Source organism: Phaenicophaeus curvirostris, chromosome 18 (assembly GCF_032191515.1).
Source record: "Phaenicophaeus curvirostris isolate KB17595 chromosome 18, BPBGC_Pcur_1.0, whole genome shotgun sequence".
Lineage (NCBI taxonomy): Eukaryota > Metazoa > Chordata > Aves > Cuculiformes > Cuculidae > Phaenicophaeus > Phaenicophaeus curvirostris.
The window spans coordinates 6,100,864-6,115,173 of NC_091409.1; the positions used below are offsets into that span (position 1 = coordinate 6,100,864).

General features: G+C 51.1%; 1 protein-coding gene across 1 annotated transcript; it reads right to left on the bottom strand.

Moving 5' to 3' along the window:
- Nucleotides 1–1,119: 1,119 nt before the first annotated feature.
- GATA5 (GATA binding protein 5) lies at nucleotides 1,120–13,768 on the bottom strand. Its single transcript, XM_069871828.1, has 7 exons — nucleotides 13,622–13,768; nucleotides 12,294–12,887; nucleotides 10,230–10,396; nucleotides 4,634–4,759; nucleotides 3,698–3,785; nucleotides 2,991–3,115; nucleotides 1,120–1,962 (listed from the first exon to the last, which is right to left on the bottom strand). The coding sequence occupies exons 2-7, from the start codon at nucleotides 12,811–12,813 to the stop codon at nucleotides 1,807–1,809; spliced, it is 1,182 nt and encodes a 393-aa protein (XP_069727929.1). The 5' UTR covers nucleotides 12,814–12,887; nucleotides 13,622–13,768; the 3' UTR covers nucleotides 1,120–1,806.
- Between the last annotated feature and the right edge of the window lie 542 nt (nucleotides 13,769–14,310).

Consider the following 14,310-nt stretch of genomic DNA (forward strand, 5'->3'; position numbering starts at 1 on the left):
GGCGCTACGGGGGTTATTGGCAAGCCAGAGAGTGGAAAAACAAACGGTGGAGACATGGCTCCACGGTGAGAGCCTGGTCATGCAAACACACCGTGCCACAGCCAAGCCTGGTGCAGGTGAGAGGCCTCCCTGCGGCAGCGCACGCCCCAGCACTGGAGCCTGGCATGATGCAAGCTCTTCATGAAGCTCTGGTGACACAAAAAAACGCTCCTCCAAAGACAGTTTTCATGCCCACACAGGGCTACATTGAGGGACCAGCCACCAAGCTATGGCAGCACTGGAGAGCATCGCCTTTCCTCCAGCAAGGGCAGCGCGGTGGAAAGCATCATCCTCCATCTCAGCTGAGTCGTGACTTGCTGTCAGATTCACTCTCCCTGATCATGTTTAGCTTGTTGTTTATAATGAAAATCAAGTGATCAATCTCTTCTGACAAGAGGAAGAGTTGCTCCAGGAAGCCCTGAACAGGTCAACTTCTATATTAAGGAACTATTACTTGACAGCTTCCTGGCCATAAATAGCTGTCCAGCCAGGCTGGGGATTTTATTTAGAAATAACAAATAAAGCAGGCCATAGAAGTAACTTCATGACCTTGCTCCCTCTTCGTTTCCCACCACTCTCCTCTCCTCATGGCATGGTCTTCTCCTCACCTCCAGGCTCCTCAGGAGCTTCAGGGCCCCCTTGTGTACCCCCAGCCTGGTATATCTCCCCATCACCTACCTCCCCGTGGCAGGACAGAGAAGTTATAGAAACACGCTGCTGCCAGCTTTTGGAAGTGTGCTGTGGGCTTTGCATCACTGATGATCTTTTGCTTTGGATCATCTCCAAGAAATTATTTTCTCCTTGGCTTTTGTTAATTAAAAAGATTTCTCTGCCCTGCATGGCTGGAAGCTAGAAAACCTCCATTCAAAACATCTCAAAAACTGGATGAAAAAAAAGTATACCTTCAACACATCCTATATTTCAGTCCCTCAAACCTCTCTCTTAACTTTTGGAGGACTGACTTCATACTTTATAATGCTTGGAGTTGGCAGCATCAAAACCAACCAGGAAATAGAAAAGAAAACCACCATTTAAGTATTCTTTTATTATTTGGAGGTTTTGACCACGTTTGTCATGTGGTTTGCCTAAAATAATAATAATAAAAAAATTTTTGGAGCTGTAAGGAGCAGTGTGTTTATTCCATGGATGACTCATGGGCTCAGTGTTGATACGCTAAATGCTTCAGAAGCTAACACTCTATAGAGATGATAATTTTTAATATAAAACAGTAAATGGTTTAAACAACCTTTGCTTTTTTCCGTCTCTTTTCTTCCTATTGTGGCCAATAAAACATAAGGGAGGCCACACAGTTTGCATTTTAATAAAATTAAGTTATTTGGTGTCATGTTCTTACAGTCTTTATTGGAAAGTGGAATAAATTGCACACAGAGGAGTCATAGGAGGGAGAAATCACTGTGGATAAACATAGATTCTGGGATGCATTTATTTGCTGGTTTCATCTCAAAGGAGGAAGGCTTTCCCGGGGAAAATGGAAGTGGCCCCGGAGCTCTGGCCTCAGGGAGGCAACCCTGGGTCACTCCAGCCAAGGAAGAGCTTTCTGCGGAGCCAGTGTCACAGTGGGGCCATCCCAGCCCCAGCCAGCCAGCGCGTTCCATGAGCATCCTCTGAGAGAAACCTGTCTCCTGGCCATAGCTTGACACCCCGCCGTCCCGAAGCGCTGGGCAGCCCGTCCTCCTGCCCCTTGGCCCTTCGCAGGGCCAGCCAAAAACATTGGTCCCGAGGCTTCTCGCTGGAGGAAAGGGGTTTCTAGGCAAGCGCCAGGGCGCACCAGGAGTCCTGCCGGAGCGGCACGCTCAGCCCAGGCTGTGGGGCCATGGTGGTGGGGGAGAAGGTGTAGTCCTCGGGCTCGAATTTGAATTCGCTGTGGCTGCTGGCCAGCACCTCGTCCGACTGGCTCTGTGCCTGCCCCGGAGAGGGAAGCAAAAAAAATTAGAAAGTCTCTTATTAGCCAACCGGTCACTCTTCCTGTTGTTGTAACGCAACGGTAGAACTATAATGGATTATGAACAGGGTTGGTTACCCCTAATGCCGCTGCTGCCCTTTGGAAGACCCTGGAGCTGAGCTCCATCCATGCCCAGCAAGCACAAAGGACAAGCTGGGGGAGGCATCCCAGGGCCCATCTGCATTTATTTATTGACTAAACATGGCCAGTTTGGAGATCTCTAGGTGCATGTATATTTTTTTAAGAACACAGCAAAAATCAGATTTATCAGTTTCAGTCAAAAAAAACCCCTCTCCCATACAGTACAGGTGGTCCTGCACCAGGAATTTGGGTGCTGGAGCTGAGCTTCCCCTACATATGTGCATGTCCAGCTCAGGGAGAGCTTAGACCCAGGATAAAGACTGCTGGGTCGGAAAGTTCTGATGCATGAGTTGATTTAGAACCATTATTCTCGTCTGCCAAGACAAAATAGCAATCTGCCCCAAAGAAATCCTCAAGCCTGAAGCGCAGCCTTGCAATCAGAGGTCTCTGACAGCATTACAGCTCTGTGAGCTCTAAGCACCTCAGTGCTATAAAGCACTGATAACATGTGCCCTGGGAACCTTTTCTTGGGAGCTGTGGAGGTTTCCATCCTGGGATGATCCTACCAGCTTGGGGTTGTAATTCCCAGGATTTCATGACAGGAGGTGGGAACTAAACCCAGCTCCGTGCTGAAGCTGGTTCACCACCAAGTGCTGCTGCAGTAGCAGGGCTTGGACCTCCCAGCTCCCCAGTGCAAGATGGAAGAGCCCATGGGGATCCAACAAGCTGGAGCCCTTCCTTGTCTGCAACATCTCAGCTCATGCTCCCTGCTTTCCTCAGTCTGAAGCAGGCCAACAGGTTGGTGGTCCCCGACGCAGCCAACAAATTGGTTAACCTCATCAAAGCCCCTCAGGGTGCATGGAGCATCCACCCCAATAAACAAAGGGCGCAGCTCTCTGTGCCTTACCTGGGACACTGACACAACAGTTTGTCCAGGATACTGCGAGGTTGCGCTGGGCTCTGTCTTTAAAGTGACCGTGCTGTCTGAGTTGGTAATGGAAGAAGGAGAATTAGTGGCCGAAGTTGTAGATCCTGGAAGAAAATCAGTACAGGACAATGAGGCAACATAGCACTAAACTCCTCTTAAATAAATGTATTTTAATGGCTACCATCCCATATCATAGCACAACTCTGTTGTTCTCTTTTTCCACCGCATCTCCCTCAGGGTAAGGTTTTGTATTTGCCTGCAAAGATACTGATGGAGAAGGAGGAGCAACATTTCACAGCCTGGCAGTGCTGGTCCTGGTGCAGTATGGATGGGCTGATATTGAATGCTTCATACCTTCCCCTCAACTCTTAACCACACCATTCCTAGCCCTGTTTTTTCCCATTACACAGTTTAGCCCAGATCTGATTGATCACTAACACTGCTGGGCTGGAGCCAGGTGCCCAGAGTGCAGAGGAACCTCACAGGAATATGACCCCTTTGAGGTTTCCCACCCAGCATCCTCCTTCCATGTGAGGTCTGGGCATAAATATAGACTCTGCATCTAAGGCAATCATCAGGAAAAAAAATCCACAAGATTATTTTCTAATTATCACTATTTCTTGCAGAAGACACATTGAGGTGAATTTTTCTTCAAGCCCCCACGACGGATGGTAGCAGCACTGTACCTGTTGAGGTTTTGCCTTTGGTAATATTTTTAGGCTTCCTTTTCCTCGTCTGGATGCTTTCCTTTTTCATGGCCAGAGGTCGTGGTACCTTGACATTCATAAAGTTTGGGATCATTAGTGTTGCATTTTACTTAGCTCCTTCCCACACATGTGCTGCTCTCCTGTTTATGTGCTGTAGCTCATGCAAAGCACCTAAAGTCCTTGTCCTTCACTAAGTGCTATTTTTTTCCGCAACAGGCCTTGGCTGGAAGATGTATAAGGCTAACAGCTAAGGCTTTCCCACAAATTTTGTTTTTTCCCTTTATTTCCTATTTTCCTTTTCCTGATTTATTAGTGACCTTTATGACAGGTCCCTATTAAATTACACTGACAGACTGAGAGCCTACATGGCTCAGAGGGAACGGTCATGGGATAAAGGGACTTTAACCTTTATGGCAGAAGTTTGAAGAGGTCTGTATGGAGAGATGAAGCCTCCTCTCTGGCTGATGGATATGTTACCAACATTTCTCATTCTCTGTGGATAAATGTTATCAGCTAGCCTCTGCGTGGACTCCTTAGCATCCTTCACACAAGCTTAGTTCCCACATCTAGAAGAAATACGCTCCTTAACTTCAGTCTGGGTTTGCAGAGCTTCAGTCTCCAGCTTTCTTTTTTTGGGAGTAATTTGGCAAATGACCTAATTAAGAGCTACCTGGTGTCAGAAATCTCTCCACAATGCAGGCACCTCCTGAGAGTGTTTCAGTCCCCCTTTTAGCCTTATTTTGGAGAACCTCGGTAAACTGAGCTGTTAACTGGGACTGGGTTAACTAACAGGGCTAGGTTACGGCTTTCCTAGGTCCACTCTAGAGGCTGATCCCTCCAGACCTGACACCTTGGACCTGCTGGACAGTGATCCCAGCACCCAAAGGTCCCACCCAGCACAGACTCGCTCCTTACCCCATGGAGCTTCATGTACAACCCGCAGGCGTTGCAGACGGGCTCCCCTTCAGCATTCCTTCTCCAGAGGGTGGTATTGGTTGTGTGGCAGTTAGTGCAACATAGGCCAGCACGTCTAGATGAAGACTTAAAAACAAGCAGACAAACACATGAATGCACGCATAGGAATGATTAATTGGGAAGTTTCCTTTCATATTAAAATAAAATCTCCTGTTGCGACAATTTCCTGGAAAATGTGAAACACACACGATAGCCAATTTCAGACCAAAGGAATTACATTCAAATGAGATCACTCTAATTTGCAAGTGCTTTTTTTTATTCAGTTTGATAAACCTGGCAAATATCCTTGCAACCCACTTCACAAACTTCCAACAAATCTGCTGGAAGTGATCAAAACTCAGAGCACAGAGAACTTTCCTCCAGGAGGTCAACTCAGATGGAGAAAGAAAAGGAAAATGCCAGCCAGGCTTTATGCATATAAAGAAAACTCCTCACGCTCTAAGTGAACTCTTCTGTTTTTCTGCACTCAGAACTACCTCTAAAGCTAGCAACATCCTAAATAATGTCTCATTTAAGACAACTGGAATCAACTGGATGAACCGAGCAGAACCAAAGTGTACTGGCCCATGATGGGACCAGTGAGATTATCCTTTGCGCATCTCACAGACAATCTATTCTCTTCCAGGCTGCAGAAACACCGTGCAATCATTAATTAATGACATATTTTGTGAGTGCAGTGATTACTGGCTCTGAAACATTGATAGTTCCAAATGGAGGAGGAAAATATTCTGGCAGAAGCAACCAAATCATTTCTGACAACTGTACTCTGAGCCACTGGAAAATTCACAAGTGTCTATAGACAGACTTGTCAGCTTAATGGACATTTCACTGGAAAGTCTCTTAACCCTAGGTATTTAAACTATTTTAATAGAAGCCTTCACTGAACAGAGGATACCAGTGACATAAGTAATATCACAGGCTCTCTCTGCATTCAGGTGTTTGAATACGTTCTTCAGCCTTGAGAAAAATCACTTTGATTCCTCTCAAAGGCAGACGATAGGCAATGCAGGCAATAAAGAACTCCCTGTTTGTTTATTCTTCCGTTATTGCTCGATATCATGACTGAGCAATGAGATGAATGAGGTGGGAAGAGCAGGAATAAAAATGAAATGTTTTTACAAGCTTAGCAGTCAAATAAAGATCAGCTTTGAGTTTCAAGAGATGCAAGTGACGTGCCCAAGCTTTGATTCACTCGTTGCTCAGCAAAGAGGTCTTAGCAACTATTTGCAAATAATGGTATTGCTTTGGAAATTATTTAGCTTTCAAGACATAACCAGGCAAAATACACTGAGGTGTGAGCTGATGGGCCTGGCACAGAGGAGTGGACAGCAATCCTTGTCCCTAATAAGGGACATGGTGTCACAGCAAGGTCCTGGAGCAGCCGCAGAGCTTTCTTAAAGCTTTTTAGCTGATGAGGCTGTGCTGATCATCCCTGCAACGAGAAGGGACCTCAGCCTCGATGGGAGCCGAGGGAGGTGCTAAGCACCCAACAGGTGCCAAGGGCTCTGAGGTCCAGCTCCTGCCTCGGGTGTGGAGGGGAATTTGGATGCGCTTAGCCCTGAAGTAACTGTGCCCGGTGTGGGCTGGTGAGATCTGTCATCACCTGAGGATGGAGGAAGGCCCTGGAAAGCCCCGAGGTTTCTGAGCCACCACAGCCCTCTCAGAGGAAGGAACACGCTGCCCCTGTTTCATATAGTGTTTTGTCCACAGCTCACAGCCAAGGTAGCAATGAGACCTGTCTCCCCAGTGGCCCAAGGACAATGCCAGCCCTGCCAGAGCCTCACTGGTTTTCTGCTAAGGCACTGGTGCCTCTGTTTACACCTCCTGTACATCACCACCCAGGCTGCCTCCTCTTCCCAGAGAGAGGGAGAGCAGAAGCCATCCTCCCCAGCCAAATATTACAATTAAAATCCCAGAAACCTTGTGAGAACCTGGTCCTACACCACAACCTGCCAGCTTAGTGAGAAAGAGACAATCAAGGCTACTGTTGCTCACTGAAGGACAAGGGTACAATACGTTATTGCCGGTTTCCCAGCAATTCCCTTAAAAGAAAACACATTTCTCCTTGCCTCCACCCGACTGCCTTTGTACCATTCTGACCTTGTCTAGGAAGTTGTTGACTTCAACATTGTGCTCCAGTGTTTATTTATACAAATGCAGCATACACTCAAACAAAAACTCTTCACGCACCGGGCTTGACAGCCAAGTGCTGTTGATAAGCTCAAGGAATGGCGAGTCGGTGCCTTTCGAAGCAACCATGTGCGAGTGCTGCTTGGAGAGCCCAAAAAATTCAGAGCCAGCAGGGCAGGTTCCTCGGGGGAGCCCAAAGCCATCAGAGACTGTTTCACCTGGTTTTTAGAAGTGGAAATGAAACCACAGGGTTTCACAGAAAAAAAAAAAAAAAAGAAGCCTCTCAGCCTCCAGATATATCAATGCTTCTCTGTCCCCCTTGCTAGCAGGATGCAGGGAACCGTGTGTCGATAGCAGAGAGGTTGCAGCAAAGCATGCTGAGATACCTGAGCTCAGGTCCTGAAAACAGGCAGATCCAAGGCTCAGAGCCAAAGGCAGCAGTAGCCTCTGAGATTTGCCTTTTTTACCATGGCTCTGGGCAAACCTGCACCTTGGAGGACAAGGAGCAAGAGGAACTGAGAGCCAGGAGAAAGCCAAGGCACACGCCATGAACGCTGCGTGGTTCTAGGGTTCTATCAGATTGTCCCAGGGCTGTGATCAGTCCCATCTATACCTTCCCCAAGTGACACAAAACCCGCCGTCGCAAACCACAAAAAAAGGACAGGCTGAAAAAATACCCACTGTGAGCCAAGCCACCAAAACTCAATTCCAGGTTAGTCCTTCTGCTCAGGACGATTGGGAGCTGCTGTATCTCCCCCCTCTCCCCGTGCTGCACCGCACTGTGCGGTTCGGCTCCTAACACAGGGAAACTACGTGTACAGGAAAGGAGTCATCCACCTCCACCAGCTGCCTCCGGATAGCAAAAGTGATTTGCCTTTTAGGACTGGGTCTAAGGTATCATCTCGTGAAACATGCCAAGAAACTTTGGCTAGAAAACGTGCTGCCTAAAATAAAGCGCTGCTTCCATCCTCCTCTGAGATAAATCCTTTCTGCCGAAAACCACAGTGCTTTGAATCCAGACACAGGCTGTACAAAACGGCTGCCTCTGCCGAGTAGAGGATGTTGCCCTTATCTCATATAAAGAAACAAAAATGAACTGGGAACTACACGATATTGCTCGCCCCCTCCCACACACAAGCAAGCTGAGCGCTACTGAGCTGCAGGACGTCATTCCCGCAGCGATATCTGGGCCACGTTGCCTTCTCCAGGGCTTTCAGCAGGACTTTGCTTTGTGAAAACAGAAGTCAGAATAACTCCCAGAGTGGCCTCTACTTACAGAACAAAGGTCGTACGGTAAAGGACAAAAGCAACTACTTTTCCTTCCCGTGTCTGTATTTCACAACACTGTGAAACAGCCGATTTCACCTTTCCTAGAGCAACGTTGTGCAGTTGGGTTCAATGCTCTGCTCCCTGCGGGTGAGGTTATGAGCAGGAAAGACACCTCCTACCATGGAAATCGTTCAGGGAAGAAACATCCTAAGCCACAGGGGTGCAGGTTGTTCCCTCGGTGGCGGATTTGCAGAGTACACCCGGCACCCTCTTGTCCATCGCCAGTGGATCCCTCATCCTCTGATGGGGCAGAACTTGTTGCAACACGACATTTCAAACTCTCAGAGAAATACTATGATTTTGAAATAATTTATTCCAAAATCACAATGGAAACTCAAAATTGCAGCCTCTTTTCTAAAACAAAACCCCCTCAAGTATTTCAGCCTTACTGAAACAGTTCTCCTAGATTAAAATCTGCTCTTTTAAGGAGGGCTTTATCATTATGGTGTTGATAGCCAAAATAATAATGAAGAAGGCTGAAAATGCTTAAATAACTCTCAGCTCATCCCTGGAAAATGTTCTTATTTCTTCAAACCAGTGTTGTCCACCAGAAAACTTTGCTGAAATGTTTGCCAAAAAATGCCTCTCGGGGGTGCACACGGCGCTGTGCCGAGTGCCAGAGGAGCAGGCTGGGGGCTCAGGGTCCCCAAGTTCTGCCTGCACCACATGCTCAGGGCGTAGGACACGCCAGCCTGGCTCCCTTCCCATGCACCGAATTGAAATGCCGAATAGCAGCGAGACCTCTCCATTCCCTTTAGGGAAAAGCTGTTAAAAAAACCAAACCAAAACAACAACAACAACAAAACCTGGAAATTCATCCAGCATCACATTTTGATGCCAGTTCGAAATGTGGAGTTGGATTGAAACTGGTTTGTGCTGATCTCTCTGTGCACGGATCACATTTGTTCCCAAGAAATTAGCAGAGTAACTCCGAGATTTGCGGCGCAGCAGAGACCAGAGCCCACAGCCAGTGTGCAGATTTAATGCATCACATTAAAGGAGACCAAGAAGGGCTTGGTGAGACAAGAAAATCCTGTCAGATAAAGCAAAATGTTTCACAGAAATGCCTTGATTACGCAGGGTGATTTTCAATGGAGCCACCGCTCCTTTCATTTTGCAAATCCAGAGCCACATTTCCGGGATCGGAATCAGAATGAAAAATCTTGCTCAATCCCAACTTTTTTTTTTTAACAATTTTCTTACACAGAAACTTATCGCTCTTGAATTATTGCTAATAATTTGGTTTGCAGTGCTAAAAAATAACTGCGGGAATACACCCTGAGTGAAAGCAAAAGGAGGTCCCAGCTGTTCCCCAGCACGGCTCCAACAAACATCCTGTTTGTAATGGTGGTTTCTGATGACAGACACTAAAACCAAAACTGTTACCACCAAATTTAAACATCCCAAAGCAACTGTACAAAAAAAGAGGAGTCGCCTTTCCTCTCTCACGATCGGAATGCAATTGGAGGAAGCCTGATATCACATCGAAGTGGGGAATTAATGCTTTAACCTGCAGAAAAACCAGGAACTATCAGCCCTCAGGCATGGAGAGGGAGAACTGGGCCTTATCCTGCTCCCATCACAAGCAGTCGCAAACCTGCCTGGGCCAGGTCAAGATCAACCCAGTCTCCTGTTCATCTACCCCGCTTAAACCATGTGTGTCTGCACGAGAAGCTAGAAAATAATAATTATCACTGTAGGATAAAAAGTAACTGCAGGAACGGAGCTGGGAGAAGCCCACAGAGCCCAAAACATCAGAAGGAGCTGATCATCTCCTGCTCGGCTGTGTGGCGGCCCCTCCGTGCAGCCCCAGGACCCCTCTGGTCCCTGCTGCCCCATCTCCATGCTGCCCACCAGCTTCCCTCGGCTTCTCCTGACCTGAGCGAGCTCTGGACCATAACAAGAAGCTCCTGCTGGTGCCAATAGCATTTTATTTGTGGCATGATCGAGGGTCACACGAGCCCTAACATAAGCACAGAGACCCCAACAATGCAGGCACCGCAACAACCCCCTGCTACTACCCTCCAGCCCCCGACCCGTGCGGAGCAGGACACCGCAGTGGTTTCCCCCTTCTTACCAGCCTCTTCTGGGGCTTGAGCGGCCGGTTGATGCCGTTCATCTTGTGGTAGAGCCCGCAAGCGTTGCACAGGTAGTGCCCGGTGCCATCCTTCCTCCAGAGCGGTGTGGACATGGCCCCGCAGTTCACACACTCCCGGCCGTCCCCGGGGAACTCCTCCAGGTACTCTGGAAGAAGAGACAGCCAAGGCAGGTGGGTCAGGAGCTGCACAGGCCACCAGGAGCTGCACAGGGCCACCAGGAGCTGGGCTGCCCACGGGGACCCTGTGGGAGAGGGTCCTTCATCCTCTGCATCCCGCTGCTCCTCAGCGTCCCATTGCTCCTCAGCATTCCACTGCTCCTCTGCGTCCCACTGCTCCTCTGCGAGGGTCAATCCTTGCCCAGAGGGATAAATACACGCATGTTCCACTCTGTAAAGTGTGGCACAAACCCTTCTATTTCCTCCACACCTTAATCTGTTAATATTTTGCCCCTAACCAGAATATTCCCCATTCCCACCCCCAAGGATCCCAAAGCGCAGAGTGCAGCTGGGCTCTCCCTGCACCGAGCCAAAAAAGAAATGATAATGAAAGGGGCAAAAAGAGGAGATTTTCCCCATTTCCATCAAGGTGCGGTGGTCGCTGGCCGGGAAGGGCTCGGCAGTGCCGGCTCCGCGCCGGGTGGAATAGGGTCCCTGGGAGCATCATCCGCCCCGAACGTCCAGAACTCGCTTTTTTTCTCACTTTCCTCCCTTTCCGAAAGCCCCGGGAGGAACCCGAGGAGCCACCCTCTCCGAAACAGAGCAAAACCGAGGCACCCCTCGATTGAGCGCCGGGCTTTTCCCTCCTGCTGCTTTACTTTCTCTCTCTCTCTCTTTTTTTTTCAAATAACTTCCTACGCCGAAGAAAAATACGCTATGATTTTTCTTAAAAAAAAAAGTCTTCGATAGTAATAATGATCCAACCGAAGGAAAAAGAAAAAAAAAAGAATAAAAAGGAGAAAATGTAAAATAAAATGGAAAAAAAAAGTAAAAAGAAAGAAAACAGTTGCAATAATTCATTAAATGAAAAAAAAAAATAGTTTATGCAACCCAAGAGCGGTTTATACTATTCAAGAGCAAAAATAAACGGCAGGGAGGATGGCGACAACTATTCCGGATCCCAACCCACCAAACGCATCGAGAAAGAGATTTCCACGCCGTCACCTCCCTCGGCAGGAACGGGGCGATCCCTTCTCGCTCAAAGCAACGGATTTTCCCAGACAAAGAGAAAATCCCGGGAAGAAAACTCTCCCTTGACCCCTCGGAAAAGCGGAGCCGGGGCGGCAGCGCGGTGGGGAGGGGGCTGCTCCCCCGCTTTAACTTTGTTCTTGGGATAAAGATAAGATAATTCGGTAAAGACGATAACGCGGCTGAGGGCTTGAAGTGGCTTTTAAAGGACTTTTGCGAAGCACCGACGGAGGAGGATGGTGAAACAGCCCCGGGTTATAAACCCCGCGAGCCGAGAGCCCTTTTAAATCAAACCCCGAAACTTTATTTGCGCCGAGCTCGGTTTAAAAGGACTCTGCGGTGTGGATGCGAACGAATTGAAGTGGGGTTTATGGTTCAACGCCTGAGTGCGTTTCAGCGTCTCTGCAAAGCGGAGCAGCTGCGGGACCCGCTCGGGGAACGAGGAGCCCGAGAGTCTGTTCAAATATAAACTAATTTACCACAATAAATTACTTAAAAAGGGAGGGAGCTATAAATCTGCCCCGCTAATTTAAACACAAGGGTAAGGATTGAAGCGCAGGCACAAAGTCGATATTGTGGGGAAGGAGAGAGCGCGGGGGTGAGGGGAGAAGGGGTCGAACCTCCGCTCCTCCGTCCTGCAGGGGAAACTTTGAGACACACGGGTCCCTCTCACACCCCTCCTCTGGCCAGGGTCACCCCCGCCCTTCCCCACCCCCTTCCCCCCCCCGGGGCCCGTCTCTCCATCCCTGGATCCTTCCCTTCCCCGACGGGGCCGGCATCTCGCCCCGCGGCCGCCACGGAGGCGGGGAAACCAGCCGGGCGCCCCGAGGCGACGGTGAGGGGCGCCTTTCGACCTACCGAAGGTGGCCCTGCGGCCGGGCAGAGCCGCCTGCCGGGTCTGCAGGCTGTGCAGGACGCTGCTCTCAAAGTGTCCGGCCGTCCACGAAGGCGGCACCTCGGGGGTCACGTAGGCGGGGTAGGGGCCGGAGTAGGACCCGCCGACGGGGCGCACCAAGGCGCTGCCGTACTGCTCCCGGCCCCCGCCGCCCAGCAGCAGGGGCCCCTGGTAGGCGCCGTCGCGGCCCGGGGGGCTGCTGCCCGGGGGGCTGTGGCCGTAGGAGAAGCCCGACGGCGGGTGGGGGCTGGCGGCGTTGAAGGCCGCGGCCTCGCCGCCGCCCTGGGCCCAGCCCGGGGGGTTGCCGAGGGGGCTCTGGTGCGGCTCGCAGCTCGGCAGGTAGGGGAGCGTCTGCAGGACCGAAGGGACCCGGGTGCCGGGCACGTAGACGGGCGAGGCGGCCGACGAGTGGAGGAAGTTGCCGGAGTCGTGGGAATAAGCCGACTGGCCATGGTTGGGGGCGAGGGCCAGGCCCTGGTACATGGTCCGTCCTCGGCGGCTGCTCAGCGCCCGGCCGGCTGCGCCCCGACGGCGCCGAGGGGCTCGCTCAGAGGGACCTGGGGGGAGAGACAGAGCCCAGAGCTCAGAGCGCGGCCGGCCCCGGCCCCGCGCCTCCTCCCCGCCTCGAGCAGGGGCTGCAGTTTGTCATTATTGTCATTCCCCTTTAAACTTCCCTCCGCTCAGCTCGCCCCGTACGGGGAACGCGCGGGGCCGGGGCTAAGAAATGAGAAATAACCTCGCTCCAGCGGGCAGCAGCCCAGCCGGTGCCTCCCCGCCGCCCCGGGCACTTCCAAGGGGAAGAGAAAAACCAACTTTTTAAATTGTTTTTTCTTCATCTTTTTTTTTCCCTTTTTTTCCCCCCCTCTATCTTTTCTTTTTCTTTTTTTCCCCCTCTATCTTTTTTCTTTTTTCTCTATCTTTTTTCTTTTTTTCCCTCTATTTTTTTCTCTATATCTTTTTTCCTTTTTTTCTCTCTATCTTTATTTTTCTCTCTCTATTTTTTTTTCCTTTTTTTTTTCCCCCTATAAAAGTATTCCCATCCCCATCTCTTTCCCGAGCCCCAGGTCTGGAGCGCTCTCGGGGCTTTGCTAGAGGGGAGGGACCCAGCGGTGCGGCCCCTCGGGTGCCCGAGCCGGCCAGGAGCACCCTCGGACCGAGAGGGTTCCCCGGTGTCCCCATCTACTAGCGTTGCCTCTTTCTTATTAAAAAGCGAGATAAACCTCAGGCAGGGCCTCTCTGTGCAGGCAAGAGCATCCCCCCCCCACCCCAGGCCCCCTCCCCGGTTACTCACATGGCAGCGTGTCGGGAGCGGAGCCGGGCACGGCCGGGGGGGCATGAAGCTGCGCTCAGACCATCCAGGGAAATCCCAGGAAAAAAAAAAAAAAGTAATAATAACAATAATAATAATAACTAAAAAAAATAGAATAAAGTTTACGGAGGACGGGGGGAGGGGGAAAAAGCCCAAAACAAGCAGCCACGACCCCCAGTCAGAGAGGGGCTGCCCCCCCCGGTCCCTCCCGTGTCCCGGGGTGCGTCCCCGGCTGCGCCCCGCGGGGAAGTGGCGGCGGCGGGGGCGGTGGCTGCTCTTTACAGCGGCCCCCGGTGCGGCCCGGCCCCCGGTGCGGTGCCGGCGAGGATTGGGCGCCTCCCGGCAGCGGGGGGGGTGGGGGGGGAACGGGATCAATCCCTTTCGGCTCCGCTCCCGGCGAGGGGGAAGCGTCCGCTGCATCCCCCCACCCATCCCCATCCCCCCCCCGGCGCGGGGCTGCGGGTGCCGGGGGGAGAGGGGGCAGGAGGAGACCCCGGGGTGCCCCGCACGGTTGCCCCCCCCGCCCCAGCCCCACCGGCTGCCCCCCCCCAGCCCCACACCGGCCCGGACCCACCGGCTGCCCCCCCCACCCCCCGCCAAGGATGGAGATGTCCGCCCGCTGCCTGGGGTGGGGGGGGATCGGGGGGCAGCTCCCTCCTTTTACGGGTCCC

What these genes read in the sequence shown, in the direction of transcription:
- GATA5 (XM_069871828.1), bottom strand. Translation starts at nt 12,813, where the DNA reads ATGTACCAGGGCCTGGCCCTCGCCCCCAACCATGGCCAGTCGGCTTAT. An exon ending in TGTACATGAAGCTCCATGGG is followed by an intron (nt 3,786 to 4,633) that starts GTAAGGAGCGAG and finishes ATGAATGTCAAG; the next exon opens with GTACCACGACCTCTGGCCAT. An exon ending in CTGTTGTGTCAGTGTCCCAG is followed by an intron (nt 1,963 to 2,990) that starts GTAAGGCACAGA and finishes TCTCCGGGGCAG; the next exon opens with GCACAGAGCCAGTCGGACGA.